This window comes from Cricetulus griseus, assembly GCF_003668045.3.
Source record: "Cricetulus griseus strain 17A/GY chromosome 1 unlocalized genomic scaffold, alternate assembly CriGri-PICRH-1.0 chr1_1, whole genome shotgun sequence".
Lineage (NCBI taxonomy): Eukaryota > Metazoa > Chordata > Mammalia > Rodentia > Cricetidae > Cricetulus > Cricetulus griseus.
This window is the reverse complement of record NW_023276807.1, coordinates 159,296,216-159,317,637: the sequence shown is the minus strand read 5'-3', so window position 1 is coordinate 159,317,637 and position 21,422 is coordinate 159,296,216. Positions and strand designations below refer to the sequence as shown.

Here is a 21,422-nt window from a genome sequence, read left to right as displayed (position 1 = left end):
CTTATAAATTTCCGACAGTAATCACAGAAGACACTATCAAAGGCCTATGTACAACTGAACACATATGTTTACCCTAATTCTGAAACAAATTCAAAGTACACACCGTATTGGTTATGAGGCAGCACCATCACTTTCCCACCCCACAGGACATTAACATCCAGTTGGCACTCAGGGTCTAGGATGGCAGGCCACAGAATGAAAAAATGAGTCACTGCCTGGGAGGCACAATCACACTTCATGGAAAAAACAGTTGACAGGAGTCAGTAAGCAAAATATTTCACTGTTTTGTTTAAAGATTTTAATACCAATATCTTAATGATTCCAGAGTCAACAGTAAAATCTAGACTACTGACAATCTTATTCACAAGAAAACATTTAAGTATGATTGATAAATAAATAAATAAATAAATAAATAAATAAATGTCCAAGACAGTCCTAGCAATGACCTAACCAAGAGGGCCTGCAGCAAGGAAGGGGTGTGTCAGAACTCTTAGGAACCAAAATGCCGAAGAATGTCAAGATGATGATAATGTGCCATGAAGAAAATGGTATAAAACATGATTTGCTACCCTCTGGAACTTGTTCTAAGATCACAAGTGTCCTAGTGTAAGAGAAAAGTCAAGATCTACATAGAGAGGAAGTAATTCCACTACAGCCTCCTCCAATTAGAGGGGTCCCAAAGCTACAGGATTGCCTTGAGAGGGACATTTTCCTCTCACCCTCTTATCCACCCATCGTATCTTGGTACTAACCACTCAAGAGACAAGTCATATGAAACTAACTGACCAGGCTCCAAAGGGCTTCTCCTTTAGGAGAGTTATACCACCCAGTGAGAACCACCCTACTCCCCTCTATAGCACCGTAAGGACTCTCTCTAGTGCTGTGATATCAGTCAAGGGAGCTCCAGCAAGAACATTTGAAAGTCACACCTAGTAAAATCCCAGAAAACTAAAATGAACTATACATGTAAAGAGAAAAAAAAGCCCAAAACACTCTCATAATCTAGATAATACTATCCCTACACTATTATCAAATATTTTCCTTCAGTTTCTTATTTTAGTTTCTGCTAAGGGACATAAAAACAGGGCTGTGGGTTGGAGCTCAGTGGTAGTGCTAACCCTGTGTGGAGAAGGGGGAAGGGCAGGGGAACAAACACCAGCTGCAACACAGAAGCTGGAGACTGACACATCAAATATGACTGTGTCTGTTCACAGTAACTTTAGTAGGCCCTCTGGTCACTTTTTATGTCAAATACTGAACCTTTCACAAATACACTGAATACCTACAGTGAATACAACACTGTGAAAGATAAAAGATGACTCCAAACCAGGTCTTAAATGGGACAAATATTTAAAATTTTAAAATAAAGAAAAAATTTTATTGGAACAGAACAAAACTGAGGTAAGTGCTAGCTATGTGAGCAACAGCTGCCACATATAGGTTGCAGACAGGTTTCAGAAGCAAACAAAAGATTTGAAGAAAGTAATTGTACTTTATATGCCTCCTACAATATCAATTTCAACAACGGGCAGGGGCCACAAACAGCTATCTGCATTCTAGGCAAATGTAACAATTACCACAAAGTGGTAATATACCAAGGAGGCTTTTTAAAGCTTTGTCCACTTGTAAGCTCCTCCTGCCTGAGAAACTGTCAGAATCTCAGGTACATGGTACACACAACAGATACTCAAATCAAACTTTACTGACGAGTTATACAGAAATGCAAAGGAATCTCCAGAACATAGCTTCCAATTTATGAAAATATAAGCAAATGTATATACTAATTGAGATGGGTGTCCTCGTTTGTTTTTACATAAGGAATTAGATCCTGGCTAAATATTTAAGAGTGCAAGACACAGAGTATTTTCAATGTTTTTCAGCAGATTGATATTTTTACTTTATAATAACTAATGCTAAGAAAACTGCCACATATAAATACTCAGTACAAAATGGCAAATGTGAGTGTGTAGAACCATTTCCGAACTTGTCAGAGTCTGTTCTAGACCCAAGTCAAAATTCATTAAACAATTCTTTTACAAAACTCGGAACAATTCAAATAACAATTTTTAAACATTATCATCTAATATAACGCAATCCAAACATAAACTGATTTGATATGAGGCATGACAATAGGAAAATAATAAATCTTTGTTTTTCTGTAATTAAAGTATTGTGTTTCTAGAAAAGCAGAAAAACTGTGTGCAGTCGAAGCTCTGCAGTTCATGTCACAGGTCAAATCAGCCAAGGTGTTTCAGGCAGGGTTTGCTGGTATTGCACGGTAAAACTGCATGCACCTTGCCAAGTGCATGTTCTGTGCTCAGAACCAAGGCTGCAGTGGTCGGTCACCCCAGGCATGGAGACCAACTGTCAGAGCATCTCAGATTCATGACACAATTGGTTCTGAATTCAGAGTTAGTCTCTGGTCATTCAGAAGCCTTTCACTGTTGCCAAATTTTTCACACACTCCCACACTGTTATATAACCCATGGGGTGATGACCCACAGTTTAAGAAGCTGTAATATAAACAAAAAAATTCATTTCTCACAGTTCTAGAGACTAAGTGGCCTAAGATAAAGGTTGTGGCAGATTCAATGTGGTAACCAACACAGGGTAAGTGTGGAGCCTGTTCTGAAAGCAAGTTATCACAGTACCAGAATCAGCTTTCACTAAAAGCTTAAAACTAAACATGAATCTAAGCTCCGCCCACACTTACTGACCTCTGGCATGCAATGCATTGTTGGATACTGTCACACATTTCCTTCTTCAATCTTACCCAAAGCATTAAATCCATGTTTCAGGAGAGGAAACAATGTTTCCTAGGAGTTTAACTCAACACATACAAAAATAAAAAGTAATTCCTGGCTATGTACTAGACAAGAGGAGTCAAGGACAGGAAGCTACAGGATACAGGATACAGGATTCTACTGTACTCAAAGGCTCGGTAAAACTATCTCATGGTTCACAGAATGTACCTCCACGGAGCTTTCCTTGTCTACACTTTTCTTTTTAAAAATCCACCTCTACAGAATAAAGAAACCTATGTCGGCAGAGTAAGGTGACTCTGAAGGGACCCCCTGGCTATTCCTTAAAGGGGTTAAGTGAAATGACACATTGAATTGACTTGCCTTCACAGAAGTAGAAAATTCAGGGTCCCCAGACCCAAGTAAAAGACTTTGATGGTCCAGTAAAGAACATTCATTGGTACTTTTCAACTTGCAAATTAGGTCTTTAACTCTATTAAAACCATGTGGTTTAAACCCAAGTGACTTAAAACAGAAACCAGTGCTCTCTGAGATTCCCTCAGTGGGTAAAAACACTTGCCCCAAAGACCTGAGTTCAATTCCCAGATCTCAAAAGGTGTCCCTCTGACCTCAACATATGTGCTGTGGCATGCATCAGTACTCTCATGTCTACAATAAAAATGAATAAAGGTAAATACATTTCTTTTTAAAAGTCAAATATCATCACAGTTGAATGTCCATGGAGAAGTACAGCAACTTGCAAATACAAGAGCAATTAAGAGAGTCTTCCTAGTCCCCCAAAACTTACTATCTCCTCAGGGAGGTAAGAGACCAACAATAATTAACTACCTTAATGTTTCTAAGTGCTAACATAATGACATCTCAAAACAAAAGATTGGGTGTGATACAAGAGAAAAAAGCAAATGACCACGTGTCCACAGGAGGAGGAAGCTATCATGACCATTAGTTAGGGAGCAGGGATTACACAGAAGAGAGTGACAGGCAAATGCAAGAGTGAGTCACAGAATAACAGGAAGTAGAGTACATCGAGGCTGGAGCAGAGTCCAGGGGTAGAACTGTCAAGGTGGGTCAGGAGTGCAAACAGTTGTGAATGCTCGGACAAGAAAAGGGTCAAGCAAGCACAACTCTGCACTCCCGGGCCTGAAGCAGCCCAGGTTTCCGGGCATCAGATCCACACCAATCTCCACTTCTTTCTTGGTCTGCTTTGCCTGTTCTAAATCCAGGGCTCTAATGTGTGGCTCCAGATGCTGCAGCAATTTCGGGCCTTGGCCAGAAAAACTTTGCAAACCAGACTCAAATTCTGCACTTTATCAAGTTCTCCACATAATTCTGATGAATTGAAACGTGTTAAGATCAGGGGCTGGCAACATGGCTCAGCAGTTAAGGTACTTATCACGAGGCTGACGATTTGAGTTCCATCCTGGAGCCAAAATGGTAGAAGGAGAGAAGTGAGTTCCACAAGCTGTCCTCTGCCCTCCACATGTGCACTGTGGCATGTGCACTTACCTATGCCCAAATGTCACCGCCCAGCTTCAGACCATACATACCCGCGTTCCATTAGGCATGTCCTCTTAGATACCTCAACCCAACAATTCTGGAACTGCTCAAGAACCTCTCAATAACTCCCCAAATCTGTTCTACACTTATTTAGCAAATGCTACCTCTAGCCACAAGTTGCATAACCATTCCTTCTCACCTTCTGCACAATCCTCCAAGGCCCTAACATTTGAACAAGGTAATATTTTATCTCCATTCTCACTGTTATTTTTAATCATCTTAATTTATACATTTCCCAGCCCTTTTCTATCTAGCAATCTCTACGATCATAAGAAAGTCAGAGTGTACCAGTTTAAATTGCTCAATATCTTCCTACTACATTTCAGGTAAAATCCAAACTCAGCCTGCCATGCAAAGCCCAGTACCCTAGTTCCCTCTCCAACATGACCATCATCATGTCCGCATGGCCCTCTCCATCATGACCATCATCATGTCCACTGCTCTGAGCACATCTCAGCTGCTGAAAGTCTTGCTCACATAAGGACTGCTCCCTCCTGGCCTTCACATCTCACCCATCTAACGCTTCCTGTCCTTTGGTTTCTGCTAAAGTGTTGAAAGGCTCTTCTCAATTCCCTAATCCAAACTCAGTTATTCTAAGAATAAGCTTTCTCTTCATTTTTAACCACATTAACCAAATGTTTTTTGTTTGTTTAACACATGTCTTCTACATTCACTACAAGTTCTACTGAGCTAGAGAACAGCTGCATTTGTTATATGAGCAGCACTTAAAACAAAGATATGAAACAGCAACAACCATGGTTATTTCTGTGAAATTCTCCCCTCAGTCCTCCCTGTCCTCTCTTGGGAACATTAACTTAAGTCTCTGGGTAGCCATAGATGATTTCTGCAAGGAAGATACTTAAACTCACCATCTCCCTACTGACTTTACTGCAAAATTGAATGTACATGTGCTACTACTTTCCTGTAAAATTAACTTGAGGAACAGTTAATACTCAGCCTATATTCACTCACTCCAAATAGTTAATGCTGAGAAAACTACTCATTTACATTTACAGGATTCTAAGTTCCTACCTCCTCTTATTGACAGAGGCATACACCCATAACTCAGCACACTCTTAGTGCCATTCCTAGTCAGCCCAGGTTACCTCGAGATTAATTATCTCAGCACCCCATTAATGTTCTACTCTTGGCATACCTTCTTTAAGACCATTCTATATGGAGGTGGAAAAAAAAAAATAACCACCATGGAGAACCAACTTCTTGAGCATAGTATGTATGTGGCAATCCCAGCACTTTGGGAGGTATGGGCAAGAGTTCAAAATGAACCTCAACTACACAGCAAGTTTTGAGACCAGCCAGGACTACATGAGACCTGGATAAAAAAGCACAAAACTGAATAACAAGCATTCTTCCGGCTTTCAAATTCCCTACACTAGCATTAAAAAACGCTTCTTTTGGACATACAGATGAACAACAAACCAGTCCTACCTTTTAATGGAAGCTTAAAGCCTATACTGAATTACCTATGCTTGACAGCTGTTTCAAGATAACATGTGACTCTGCCTCATCTTAAAGACCAACAACAGGATTAGTTCAACTCCTGAAACTGGATCACTTTTGAGAAAACACATGAAAATGCCTCACTATGGTATCAGCCCTCTACAAATGTTCAGGAGAAACTGAAAGGGGGAAGTTACAAGCATTTCAGGCATACACATGCTTGACTAAAGAGACAAAATGTTTATACCCCTGAAAATGGTTTCATTGTAACTATAGTGTACAAGTCCATGCACGTGTAAGTATGACAAATAGTTGACCATCATTTCAGCATTCTATATCTGTCACTTTGTCTATTTGCTAAAATTTACTTTAATCCTCAAATCACTATTCATGGCACTTGGTCATTTAAAGATATACACAAGGGTCAAAAACCTGACTCTCTTGACTTGCATGTCCTTATTTTGACCCTCTCACTGTAAGTGTCCTTCCCATGGTGAGTGTAGTGTCATCTTTTCTCATTTGCTTTTTATTGGTGATTTCTGTGTTTAAAATAGCTCCTGAACACAGTGAGGTCTAGAGTTCACAAGTACAAGGGAGGCTATGATTTCCTTACAAAGAAATCCTGTGTTACATAATCTCCATTTTGGCCTGAGTTAGAGATAATGACATGCTAATGAACCACTAATATACATTAAATAAGGTGTCTTTAAACACAAATATACACACAGGACAAGTCCGACAAAAATGCTGTGAACCATGACTTAAGTGGTATCTAACCTGTTATTTCCCTTAGATGCAATGATTCAGTATCTGCTAAGCCCATGTTCATTCTGACTTTTGGAACACAACTAATTACATAGAGAATGACAGAAACTGGTTTATTGAAAAGACAAGGGGTTACTCTAAATGGAAGGCCTCTTAATACACACCTCAAATGACAGGCAAATCTGTCAATTACTGATTAATCATACTGAAATAAGAACCAGCCTTGTGCTTACATATCCTGCCTAACTTGCAGAATCACTAAGAGTAATGTAAGTACTATTTCAATTGCATATTCTAGAAAGGGAAGACCTGCACATGGGAAGGAAGCCTAGAGAGGCCCTGGCTGCTAAAGACTTAAACCTGGTCCCAGGAGCCACAATGTAAAGACAGGAAATTCCATCTTCAACCTTTGTTTCCACCTACCACTCCATCCCTCATTAAAACTAAGTAAGTAGGTATTTCCAGGTTTTTTTGTTCTTTGGTTTTGGGACAGGGTATCTCTGTAGACCTTCTGTCTTGGAACCTGTTGTGTAGACCCACAGAGATCCACCTGCCTGGGATTAAAGGAGACCACCACCACACCCTAAAATAAATGAGACAATTTTTAATGAAGTAGAAATCAAAAGGTAAATGCTTGCCAAACAGTCATCAGGACCTAAGTTCAGATCCCCAGCTTCTATGTAAAAGCTGAGCACTGGGGTCCTTCAATCACCCCACTGCTGGCAGGAAAGGAAAGCAGGTGGACCCCTGGAGCTCACTGGCTAACTAGCCTAGCAAAACATATGGGTCCAAAGTCTCAAAAATTAAGGTGGAAAGCAACTGAGGAAGACACTTGACATTGTTCCAAATACAAGTGTACACACAGGCATACATGTGCATGCACCCACAGGCACCCAAACATGTACATGTGAAAAACAAACAGTTAAGGCAAAAGCTAGTGGAAGCCATGCTTGTTAATAACAACCTGTGTGCAATTTCAGCACTGGAAGGCTGAAGCAAGAGGATGGAAAATGCAAGGCTTGCCTACTAACTTAGTAACTCTGACTCAAAATTTTAAAAGGTAAAAGTCTGGTAATATGGCCCCACCTTCAATCTCTTCTCTACTCTCTCTTACACACACACACACACACACACACACACACACACACACACACACACACACGTGCGCGCACACTCACTCTATAACACTGATATCAGTGTTTTGTTACTGAGTGTGACATAAGATAGGGCTACATTAAAATTTGCATTCTATTGGTGAAATGTTAGTACTGCCTTAATACCAAATAGAAGATTTAATCTGAAATTCAGTGAGGAGGGTAGCATTCAAGCTACACTTCAGTGAACTACTAAACAACTGAAGGTATAGTGTGTAAGTTAATAGCCACCAATGCCCAACACCTACAGCCCAACTTAACCAACACCTGAAATCCACATGGAATCAAGAGCTAACTAGCAAAGTATGCAATGTGGCAACCTATCAAAACCACTCACAGGTGAGCTCTAGATATCTGGCAATCCCTTCCCTCCACTTCAACCAAGGTTCAGAAAGGGTGACTATTCTGACCAAGTGCTTGCAACACAACGACACACACCCCTGATAATGTAAGTTTGCTTTTCCAGTATTTTATAGACCTGAAACCTCAGCTTTTTCTCGAACTGATTTCCTATTTTTCATAGAATTTCAAAAATACAAGTAGAATCTGTCTTGTTTTCAAACCATGTCAACATCTAACTGGCAAATCAGAACATTGAAACTTTTCCCTACACTTTTTTTCTTGGCTTTATTTTTTTAATCATTTGCTTATCAACAAGAAGTATTTCTCATAGATTTTTTCAACGCATTTCTTAATATCCTGCACTCAAGAATACAAAGTCAAGGCATGCAATAAGAAACCAGAAAGTATTCTCTACAAACCAATTACACCAGAAATACAAAAACTGACGTCTAGCACTTTTTTTAACATGGAGTAGACTTTTTTTTTTTTTGTGACCAGACTGTCATAACTTCTATCAGACAATGAAAGAGCCATCCAAAACCTCACAAGGGAAAGTTAAACTGTTCCACTTCGCCTTTTAAAGTACTAACAAAATGACACACTGGGCGGACAAAAACAGGAGCTTGTCCCAGGGAGAAGAGTCTAAACAACACAGATAAATGCACTTCAAGATTTCTCCCCCCGCCCCCGCCCCAAGCAACCACTTAACTGAATTTGGGGACGATGCCAACACACATACACATTATCTGCATGCATACAGCCATATACTCAGGGGCTTGAGAGTCCTGTTTTGTTTGGGTTTTTAGCAGAAACCAACCCCGTGGCGGCTGCGGGGTCCACTGTCCTGAGTGTCGGGGAGGCTCGGACCCGAGAGCAAGTCAGGACAACCGCCAGAGCCACAGCTGGCAAAGCAGTGTCCCAGCACTGCTCCATCTGACCCTCTAATGAGTCACGGGTCCAATCATGACACCACATCACTTACTGGGACGTCTTCTATTTCTTCCCTCGCGCCAGAAAGAACAGAAACCGATTTCAAACTCCCAGGCAGACAACCGTGCTCACACCGGGCCGCCAGCGGCTTCGAGCCCGAGACACTCTCCAGCCGCCGAGCTGGCCCCTCAGCTACCCACCGCCACACCCCGGCCTCCCTCACCTGCCTCCCGCGGCGCCCGACGCCCGTACCTTCGGCCAGCGACTCCTCCAGGGTGACCTGGTAGCGGCCGACGGACACCCGGACGACCCTGCCAGCCGCCGCCCCGCCGCCACTGCCCTCCGACTTGGGCATCCGAGAGAACTTCTTCATGGTCCCGCAGGCGCGCTGGAGGGCACCAGGAGGGCACAAGGGCGCGCGCTACACTGAGTGCGGCGGGGCGCGGCCGATCGTCGCGTGGGTTGCGCCCTTCGCGCGCGCGAACGAGCAAGCGAGCGAGCACGGCGCAGCAGCGCGCCGCACGCTGCCCGCCCATTGCCCGAGAGCGCGGCGGGAGGGCGGGGCCGGGGCGGGGCCGGGGCGGCTGGCGCGCCGGGCGCGAGCCGCCGGGGAAGAGGGAGGGGCCGGCCGAGGTGGGCGTGGCTGCCCAGCCTCGCGGCCTTTGCAGCCTGGAGACCGCAGCCCGCCGGCGCCCCGCTCGCACTGCCGCCGCCGCCTCTTGCGGCAGTTGCGGGGTGCGGCGCCGGTGCCAACCTCTTGCAGAGCTGGGCGCCTCGCGCAGGCGCGCTCCCCGCGCCGCCGGAAGTGACGGTTCCGGCCCGTGTCACGTGGAAAAGGAATGGGGGGACATCGTGGTGGGGGCTGGGGATAGGAGTGGAGTCTGGGGTCCGGGTTAGGAACAGGAGGTGGTGCAAACGCGGATCGGCGGGGCTGCTCGGTTCGGGATTGTGTGTGTCGCTCTGGGGGTCTTGAAATGCCGCCAGCGACTTGTCCCACTCGCGGAAACGTCCCGCTTCGAGCCCGTTTTCCAGACTCTGTCCCGAGAGGATCGGTTTTCCGGGCGCCCCGGAGCGTGGGCGGAGGAGCAACACGGAGCTCGCAGGTTCCCGTAAGACGACTTGCAAAGCCCAGGTGTTCTCGCACTGTACCGGATGTTTGCTCTCGGAAGCGTTCTGCGGTTCAAGAATTGCTTAGAAGAGAGCTTTAAAGGCCTTCTGTGTGCCATGTAGGAGCCGTGCGGTTGTGTTCAGAGCAGGTATTAGATCATTTTTAAAGATCATTCATCGCTATAGCCTGGGAAAAGTTTAACCCAGTCGCCCAAGGTCTCGCAGCTGGTTGGTAGTGGCCGGGAGCATCAATATCCTTAGTTACTCGCTTTTGGCCATTCTGAAAAAGTAGGTAATATCAGATTCTTATAATCCCGCAGGGTTAGGACTGCTTAGAAGCCCGCAGTTTCAGGTCCCACCCTAACAAAAAGATTTGCCTGTTTGAAAAAAGAACTCCTCGGTTGCTTCACTTTGATAAACTGCAGGAGTCTCATGGGCCAGCATGTGGATAGAACGCATTTGGGAGTGGAATGGAGAGCAAAATACAGAGAATGTGGAAAGAGAGAAGGGAACTCTAGCTCCTGGCCCACTTTCTAGTGGTTTTACTTTATGGAAGTGGAGTCACAGGTAGCCTGAGCTGGCCTGGAACTTGTTACATAGTCTTGAACTTGTGACCTTCCTTTCTCCACCACTGTGCCCCAAGTCCTGGGATTGTGATCATGTGTCACTACCAGGCCTGGCTTGGCTTCCTTTCTATATGTAGATAGCAGGTGTAGTAGCCCAAGTCTAATCCTCAATGAAACAGGAACACCACGAATTCGAAGCCAGCCAGAACAGCGTGGCAAGATCCTTTTTTATTGAAGAAAAAAGTAATTGTGCTGAAAATTTCCAATTTCTGAAGCCAAAAATACAGATTTTTTCCCACTTCGAGTGTAGCATTTCTTCAGTTTTCTCAAATAGAGGCCGGATAATGTTTCCCGACTCCCCTAGCACACCTGTGAAAGTAGATAAACATGATACTACTATGCCCAGCCATATTTCATTAGCTTACTTTTAATGAGATACAGGCAGAGGCAGTAAGAAATGTGATTAAGCAAAAGACTTTCGGCTTACGGTCCTAGGTTCTTTCTTCCTCTCTGCTGTTTGAAGAGAAGCTGTTTCTCCGACATGAAGCAAGGCTCCAGATTTAGGCATTTCTGCTGCATAACCCACTAAACTGCCATTCTTCATCTAAAGACCTGACCTTTAGAGAACATTCCAGCTCTGGAAGTCGGATTATATGTCAGAGGATTGATGTGCTGTGGCACTTGGGAGTTTCCATTTAGAAATGAGCTGGCCATGTTCCTGAGTGTGAGGAGTCACTGCAGCCTTACTCCTTCAACAGTTAGTTGTGTTTTTCAGGCGGAAGAATGGAGAAACTTAGTCATTTCATGTGATACAGAGCTGGACTCAGCTTAACAAGCCGTTTGGGCCTTATACAGCTTAACTTTAGCCTCACCAGAACACCAGAATAAAGTCTATAATCATTGTTTTGGTTAGGAAAAATCACTTCCTTGAATCCACATAGCCTAACTTGGGATTTTGAAAGTTAATGTCTAGGACCCTGCTGAAAACTGGACACCACCAAGGCACCTGCTGGGTTGTCAACACATAGGAGATTTTAATGTACTCTGATCACAATGGATTATTCTGTAACAGATGATAAATATGTTGTTTAAAATACCCCCGTCATACTAATAAATATGCCAAACATTTATAAAGACTTTTAGCAAAGACCAAAAAGCATTGATACCTGTCAGGCAGCTCTCTTGGTAAATTTGTGAGTTTAAAATGTGTCTTTTTTAAGCCAGTTTGTAAGCAAAATTGACATGGCTGGGAAGGATGTTCAGTCTGTAAAGTGGCTACCCCATAAGCATGAGGATATGGGTTTAGATCCCCAGAACTCATGCAAAAAGCTGGGGTGGTAATGTAAGCCTGTAACAGCAGCCCTGGTGGGATGGAGACAGGTGGGTCCCTGAAGGTCTTTGTTCACCCAGCATAACTGAATCACAGATCTTCAGGCTCATTGAGAGAGCTTGTCTCAGATACTAAAAAATGGGGGCCAGCAGGATAAAGGCTCAGTGGATAAAGGTGCTTGTATGCAAGCCTGACAAACAGATCAGTCTCTGGAATCTACATGCTACAGAGAGTGAACCAGCTCCTACAAGTTGTCCTCTGACTATACACACACACACACATATTCCTAATACAGAAATGTTTGAAAATGTTTTTTTAATTAAAAGGTAGTGAAGCCATTGAGATGGCTCAGCATAAGCCTGGTGACATAAAAATGTATATACTGCTAAAAGATATATCTGAGAAAGGTTTAAGATATCAAAGTGCTCACAGGTCTTAACGGGAAAAAATATGACAATGGCACATTTAGCATGAAATGTATTTCTGTAATGGAGCTTCTCATGTAGCTGACCTGCTTACCACTGGAGCTGGCAGTGTGAACCTGGGAGAGCAGGCCTAAAAATGAGAGGGACTAAAGTCTCACGCAATAGCCAACTTTATCAGAGCATCAGGCAATTTCTACTCTGAGGACACATGAATAACAACAGCTGAAGTAAACTCACTCCTATCCCCTATACCTGGGAGGAGCGTGAAAACACATTCCAAGAACAATGCTGTGTTTTGAAGAAACTGGGATCGCAAGATTCCTGTCTTATTTTCTTGGAGTTTTCTCACAAGCACTCAGAATTCCCCTCACATGACTCTATTCCTGAACTATGTTCCAACACTGACCGTGTTATTTTGGGGGAGGGGGAGTTAATTATTGCTGCGTGTGTATAGATGTTTTGTCTACGTGTATGTCTGAGCACCATTTACATGCCTGGTGGCCAGAGACCAGAAAAGGATGTTGGACCCCCCTGGAACTGGAATTACACACAGTTGTGAGCAGTCAGGTAGATGCTGAAAATTGAACCCTGTTCCGCTGGAAGAATGCTCTTAAACACTGAGCCATCTCTCCAGTTTCCTGCCCATGCTTTTAAGAACAATTCTAAGGGGTGAACAACTTCACGCCACATGCCTGACTTGTTAGTGGTAGGAAAGTTCTGCCACCATGCTGTATGAACCTTTTCCTTACTCTGTTATCAGCCATAACTCCCAGGGAGACATGAGTCCTAAGATGTAACTATAGCCACATGCTGCCCTTTTCCTTGGTAGTCTTGCCTCCTCCTGTGACCTAGGTAGTGCACGAGTGATGTAGCCCAGCTATTCTACAGTGATTTGTGTTCATTAACTCAGTAAGTCTTCATGACAATGCCATAAGATAGACTCAATTATTGCCCATAATATGCAGATGAGAACACTGATACATACAGGAGTAGGCCACGTGCCTCAGGTCCTTGTGACTTGTAACAAGACTCCAAATCAGATCATTTTGACTATCATTTGTGTCTCCTTGAAAACACAAAATATGTAGCATGATGACTGCATTTTTGAAACAAGAAGGTACCTCCTACTCTGGCCATGCACACAACACGAGTGTCCTGTCACAACTCAGGGAGTGAGATTATTTTTAGTTTCCCATTAGCTAGATACTTATTTAACAAATAGTTGCTGTGTATCTTCAATGGCTGATTGTTATTTAGATTATGTTGAATAATCTAAATTCAGATTTCATAGTTTGCATTCTTAGAATATAAATATGTACAGAACCGTCTAATAGAGATGGGCAAATTGGCCTGTAAGGATGTATATTAGGCATGAAGGCACACTTAGAATACTAGAACTCAGGTTTCTGAGGCAGGAGGATAGAAAGGAAGAGAGGGGGTGGGGGAGGGAGGAAGCTTCTCCTGGCTTTGGAAACAATTAAGCTCTTCCCGTGGAAAAGTTTTGAATTCTGCCCCACTGTGCTGAATCTACTCATTCATGCACTCACATAGATATACACACAAGTCTACTCGAGGGTTTGACACCAAATTCAGCTTTTGTTTCAGTCTTTTTGTCAGAATCCACGCCTTACAGTAACCAAGCTTCTGTCCACTCTTATATAACTTTATGGGTCTGAACCATTTGTTAGGTGTTATGCCAACTGATCCACAATAAGAATCCTACAGTATGTCAGGAGTCACATGGTGGCCACAAGTGTAGCTCGGCAGCTAGAAAGTGGGTGCCATGTGCCAGACTCGTGGATTCAATACCCAGCACTGAAGAAAAAGACTAGGAGGTTGAGGAGGGAAAGAGGATGAAGGGAAAGTACTCCAGCCTGCTCTCGTGGTTTGCTTAGCACTCTGTTACTTCCTTAGTCCTCTAACAAAAAAAGTAGCACTCAGCAGCCCCCACCTTTCAGCAATTTCACTCACTCCAGCCAGCCTTGAGTCACTTTGATTTCTTACCAAGCCCTTTCAGGGTCCAGGGTTCACTCAGGCTAAACATTTTTGTTTTCAGCCACCTGCCTCAGTAGTGACAACATGGAATTACAAAGCTAACTTTCCTGTGAGCACTCTCCTGACCTCTGCCACCTTGCAGTCCCAGGTTAGAATGTACTGGGTTCCCATTTGTACTTCCCACCTACCACACTTTCAGAACCCCAGAACTGTGCCTAGCAGTTCGTGACAAGGCTTCCCTTCCATGCCCATCCCCTTTCAGTGCACCTACTGTTAAGGGCTTCATTAAGAGAAAGGACTGGGCCAGATTGTTTCTTGAAAACCCAGTGCCAAGCAGCAAACCTACAGCAAACATACAGTGGCCATTGAATAAATGAGTGACTTGGCCAAAGGTCTAGTAAGTGATAAAACTGGGGTTTGGGAAGGGTTGAGACTGGACTCAAATATCATCTCTGTGACACCCAAGTTTATCCTATCTGCACCTGAATTTTGGGCACCTTTATAATTGGGAATAATCACCCCTCCTCCAGTGGCAGTGATAAACTTTTTGTGTTTTGTTTTCTGATGTGGGGGCTTTGCAGTGGCCTGCATTATGAATGTTAAGTAATGAGCCCCAGGAACAGTGCTGAATTTAGAGTAGGTGACCAAAAAAACAAATAAATAAATAAGCAACTCTTCTCAGTTCTATATGACCTTGATCCAAACTGTACTTGAAATGGCAGAACAAGAAGCCAAACCACCCTACCTAGTCACCCTTCATTATAAGCGTCTCAAGATCTGTGTGAGTTTCAGTTTGCTGTCATTTGTCAGTTTATTTTTCTCCATTTTGGTAGATTTTGAACTGCAGTCATGGGGAAGATGAGACAGGGATGGAGCCCCTCCTCTGGGTGAAGACTTCTGGGTAGTACAACTGTGGCATTCTTATGTCTGTGTCCTTCCAAGTGACAAGCATTCATGTACTGAAGGATACTGGCAGTTGTCAACCTGGACAGCTTTCTAGGTCTTTGAGAATAGCCTATGAAATGCAAGAGCTGAGAGGCTACCAAATTAAGAAAGGATATTCTAGGGTGGGGTGGGTTTTGGCTTAGTTGAAAAAGCACTTGCTTTGCATCTTGAGATCTCACCCTTGACGCCCAAAACCCACCTACAAAGCTAGACTTGATGGCACATACTTGTCACCCCAGGACTGTGGAGGTAAAGACAGGAGGAATTTATCCTAACTGATGAGACTCTGTCCCAAAAGAGGTGAACCGAATTCCTAAGGGTGACCTCCATTCCCTATACACATGAACCACATGCATGCATGCATGCATTCACACATGCTCAAATGAGCACACACACGTTATCTGCATAAAAGGGGAATTACATTCTGATTCTGGAGTAATAAATATAAGGATGTAAAAATCAGGACAGAGTGCCGTAAGCAATGTTATCTGCTAGATAAAAATAAGTGAAAAGCTCTGAAAAGTGAAGTAAAACTAAAAGAAAACTTGGGGAAGCAATGAAAACCTGGTCCCCACAGCTCAAAACCCATGGGCCTTCGTGGAACTGATGGATTTACTAAAGCATCTCACCCTTGTCACCCAATTTGTTCTTGCTTCTCCCCCGACCCTAAGCATTCATTTCTGCCTCTTAACCATCTATTTGACACATTCAGCACTCTAACCTGACATGCTTCAAGTAATTTCCCCAGCTTCCCCACTTCATAACACAGCATTTCTTAGAATTCCTGTGGTCATTTGTCAGCATTCAAAGTCTACCGTGTGCTTTTTAATTGGATAGTGCACATACGCAAGTAACTGTCAAGTAAAACATAACTCATGGTTTTTCTCCACCACTCCCCTCTCTCCCTCCCCCTCCTCTTTCCCCACTCTTTCCCACTGTCTCTCTTTCTTTGCAGTACTGGCGTTAAAACCCAGGGTGTTATGTCTGAATTTCAAAATGCCATTGGGACAACTAGAAAACACTGTCTCACAGTAGTCCTCTTGGTCCTCTAGTTTTCACTTTTCTGCCCCACCTCCTGAGAGGTCCGGTGAGACAGGTTGAGAGTTGTGTTGTAGATGTTCCAGTTGGGGCAGATACAGCCCACAGGCATTACCCTCTACATCTAACCAGTCATGAATCTCTCATAGCCTTGCCTTCTACAAAAAGAAGCTTCTATGACGAGAGGCAAGAGCTGCACATATCTATGCATATAGGGACAGGTATTTAGAATACAGTTAGTAACTAATATTGATTTGGGAATCTAGGGTCTATGACTTCTCCAGCCATGGATAGTTTACAATACCGGGCATGAACTCTCTCCTATTAAGTGACCTTAAGCCTAATGAAATAGCTGATGATAATCCCCAATATATAAGTGCCACTATTGTGCCCTTGTGGGTATCTTGCTGTCCTGGCCTTTGTGATCTGCAGGCTTTACAGCTAGGTAGGACTCTTTTCCTTTGGTGGCTTGCACCCTACCCTTAGGGAGGAGTTCCCAAGTCAGCTCTAGCTCCAGTCCTCCAAATCCTTCGCCTGAAGTGTGTGGTGTCTTCAGCAAAAGGGTACTACTTTCAAGTTCTGGGAAGAAACTAAGCAACGTGGATGCTTATATTGTTGGAGAGCCTCTTGGGTGCCCCCCAACAACTCAGAAAGGTTGTCCCTTGCCTGGCAGTGGGGTTTTTTGTTAGTCTATGGCTCCTAGGAGGGATTATTGTCACCCAATGTGACATAATCCCATTAAACTGTATGCATATACATATATATGTATTTTAAGTAAGTTTTCAAATAATGTTTCCCTGTGGCTTTTTCAGCATCCTGGGTGTTACTTATCTCTCCTCACTCCCTCTCCCTCTATATTACCACTCTCCCTCTTCTAAGTTAAGTCCCCGCTCTGCACTGTTTCCCTCCCCTCCACTTCATAGTACCTGTATCAGACACACACTCTCTGTCTCTGTCTCTGTCTCTGTCTCTGTCTCTCTCTCTCTCTCTCTCTCTCTCTCTCTCTCTCTCTCTCAGGTAAGAGAGAACACCTGGTGTCTTTCTGGACCTGGGTTACATCACTCCGTATAATATCTTCCACCTATGAAACCCCAACTGTATGTTTGCCTGCATGAGACCTACATAATAACTATGCCAGTTGACATGCTAGCATGGATAGGAGAATTTCCCAACACCCCATATTTACATGAAGAGGTGTAAGTAATAAATGGCCACTGAGAGAGGGAGAATCCATTTTCTGCAGGGATGAGCCGCTGTTAAGTTATCTAGTCCAATGTGGATAAACCAACAGGATTATAAACTAATTGTAGATGAGCTCATGAATTTAACAGGGAGTGGAAGGGACACAGGAGGAGTTGGAAGGGTGGGAATGATGTAAATACAATATATTCATGTATAAAGTTCTCAAAAACTAAAAAAGTCATTTTTTATTTGTATTGAGGATTAAAAGATAAAAACAAGCATTAGGGAGACAATTGGTATCAATCAGGGTATAAAGATTAATTTCATTGTACTATTTGTTAAAAGACACAAAAAGAGTTCTAACTATAGATGCGATGCTTCCTCAGAAATACCCCTGTAAAGTATAACTAGATCTTGTGTAAAGTGGGTTTTGTCATTTGTTTTTATTATGGTGAAATCAGATACCTCCTAAGTACCAATTCTAAGCTAAAATGCATGTTGCATCTATTTACCCACTCCTTAAATAGTGCTATGTGCAAATTCCTTCTTGTCAAATGTCTTCAATTATGTTATTTGTATGTTGCTATAAAAGTAGTATTCAAGATAATCACTCTATAAAGGCTAAGTATGAACAGTGTGTGCCAGTAGCTCAGGACTTAGGAGGCTGAGACTGGAGAGCTGCCCCAAATTCAAGGCCAACTGGGGTTACATAGTAAGTTCTATACCAACCAAGTGAGACCCTGCAAAAAACAAAACAATAGGTAAACAGTATATCCAAACAATGTTTAGTTTTTACACTTCAATAGCACATCTGCTTCTGTTCCCTCTCTTATCTCATAGCACCGGACCTACTTCTTTGGACAGATAACAAAGGTGTTTACTGAAACAGCGCCTGCTTGATGTTCACTGATAAAGTAGTCCTGAGTCAGCCTCTGAAGATAAAAGGGCAATCTTGCACTCTCAGTAACCTCAGTTTGGCAAGGAAAAGGAATTTATATGTTCTTCACATTTTATTAAAACATCCTTTCATTCTCATGCAAGTATATTATCTGTTGAGTTCCCATGTTGGACCCATATTTTAGGTAAGCGTGTTTACTGTGGTCTCAAAATTTATGAATTTAGTATGAAAATGGGTGTGTATTTAGGCAGCATATTAAAAATGCTCATGCTGTATTCACAGGTACCTACTTCAGATTTTTACACATGCATTATCACACTTGATCTCTGAAAATTTCTGTAATGGCTGGTCAGTGGTGGCACATGCATTTAATCCCAGCACTTGGGAGGCAGAGGCAGGCAGATCTCTATAAGTTCAAGGCCAGCCTGTTCTACAAAGCAAGTTCCAGGATGGTCAGGACTGTTAAACAAAGAAACCCTGTTTAGAAACAACAAAAAGCCTCTAATGATACATTTCATACTGAAAAGGACTCCTCAATTATAAATTTGACTTTTTTCTTTTCTTTCTTTTTTTTTCCCCCCTTAGGGATTGGCTAAGCATATGCAATACCATTAAGCTACATCCACAGCTTAAAAAAAAAAAAAAAAAAAAAAAAAACTTTGAACTTTCTTATATGACATCAAACAGATGGCTGAAAAAATGAAACAATAGTCACCTCTGTTTTAGACCACTTTTATTTTCTTTTCATTTATCCCTACTTTTGGTAGTGGTCACAGCCCCAAGAATAAAAAAGTAGCATATTTTGGATAATCCTCTAAGTTATTCAACTAATTAAGCACGTACTCAGTGCAGAACTGTGTACACACATATGCAGCACTGTACTAACCAAAGTGGGGAAACGGAAGGAGACTGTGACCCTACCCACACCAACTGCTGTGGGATCGCTAGCATCAGCATCATGTCTCCCTCTGGCATGTACCTGTGCCTGTCCCATTGGCTCCATCTCTAATCTACACCTGCCCTCTTCTCACCATCATTGTCTTGTTGCTTGGGATGCATGTACTAAGCTTCCTGTAACTGTATGTCTCTAATAATGAAAATTGTTACCTTAGCAACATAACTTCTTGAAAATGAATATAACAATTTCCTATACATCTGGGAAATTAATTGAAACACACACCCGTACCTGCAGTTTGGTTGCAAAATAAACACCTGTGAGCCAAACATGAGTGTTTCAATTTCGTTTAAAAAAGTATTAAGGAGGATTAATACTGAGTGGCAGAGCATTTGTCTAGTGTGTGCAAGGTTCTGGGCTCAAAAATTTATGAATGCAAACACATTTTCTTATTTTAAAAGTTCATTTTAAATTCCTCATCTGGGTAGCAGATGGAGTGGAGCATATCCATCATCCTAAATACTGAAGTGGTTGAGATGGGAGGCTTAATTGGTTCATCGGGTGGAGACCTACTTAGGCGTCATAGCAAGACTCCTTCTCAAGAGAAAAGAAGTCTTTGTCAAAGGAATCCATCATAAGTGTGGTAGTTTGAATGCGATTGCCCCCATAAACTCATAGGGAGTAGCACTATTAGGTGTGGCTTTCTTGGAGTAGGTATGGCATTGTTGGAGAAAGTGTGTCACTATGGAGGAGGGCTTTGAGGTATCATATATGCTCAAGCCATGCTCAATGTCTCAGACCACTTCCTGTTACCTTCAGGTCAAGATGTAAGAACCTTCAGATCCTTCTCTAGTACTGTGTCTGCATGCAAGCTACCTTGCTTCCCACCATGACAATAAAGGACTAAACCTCTGAACTGTGAGAGAGCTTTGCTTTTATAAGAGTGGCCATGGTCATGATCTCTTCACAGCAATGGAAACCCTAAGACAATGAGCAATCTTGTTGAGCATTCATTAATATTTCATGTTGTCATTTCTCTATTCAAAAAAGCAGTACTAATCACTAATTCAATCGCTGTATTACTAATAATTTATAAATATATTGTAATTATGCTCTCATTAATATTTTAAATTCTAAAACTGCTGTTTTAAATAAAATGCAAAAATTATGTTGTAGTTGCTCAGAAGTATTTTATCCCACCTGCCCATTAGAATACATATATTGAGTGTAACAAAATCAGTTTCAGGGCTTTGCTTTGTTCGGTATTCATGAGGAGTAAATATGCTTATAATAACACTTTCAAGAAAGTATGTTATTATTTGTAAAACACACCCACAGTAAACCAACAAGTTTCGCTCGTTCATGAATATCTAAAGCAATATATTTTGTGAAAGAATACAGAAGAATACAGCTTGATGATTTGTGTAGGTTTCACTCACTGTCAAAGAGAACAACAAAGATAGACAATTTCACTTAAATCATCTCCTCTCAGACAAAGATGTGTTACCAAGTAAAGGCAATAGGTAGACTACCTTGCCTAAATTGTGATGAATAACAGCTACTTTTGTGGGCTATTTACATAACACATTTCAACTACAAAGAAAAGCTCCTAAGGATGCTATTGTTTTTGCTTGATTTGTTGGGTGTGGTGATATGCAGGGTTTGCAAAACCTTGAAATTCTTCAAGAGCAAAAGGTAAGGACATTTTCCAGAAAAGCATCTTGTGCCATGTATTCACATGCTGAAATTACTCTTTTGAATTAGAATATCAAGATTATCTTCTATTGGCTCTTTTTCCAGTTCCTGTTCAATTTAGGATTCACTAGTCAGTCAACACTCATTCAGCCATCAGCTGACACATTCTTTTCATTAAGGAGTTATATTCTAAAGAAAAGACATAAGCATTTACATCTAATACAAGGCAGAGTGCTGAGTGTTTTAGCAGAGGCTGGAAGGGTTCTGGGAGCAAAGCAGGAGAGGATGGTGGTTAAGAAGGTACCCAGTAGCAATCAAGGATGAGGTTACCTGGGAGAAGGCATTGGAGAAGAGCTGAGATCCCAACAGTTGCTG

At 42.4% G+C, this 21,422-nt stretch overlaps 1 protein-coding gene across 1 annotated transcript in view; it reads right to left on the bottom strand.

Annotated features, from left to right (window-relative positions):
- The window catches only part of Bmp2k (BMP2 inducible kinase), a 90,165-nt gene extending 80,702 nt beyond the window's left edge, over nt 1-9,463 (bottom strand). The window contains exon 1 of the mRNA XM_027387669.2: nt 9,224-9,463. Coding sequence (XP_027243470.1) covers nt 9,224-9,344 — 121 coding nt within the window. The 5' untranslated portion in view covers nt 9,345-9,463. The remainder of the gene's footprint in view (nt 1-9,223) is intronic.
- Nucleotides 9,464-21,422: the final 11,959 nt, after the last annotated feature.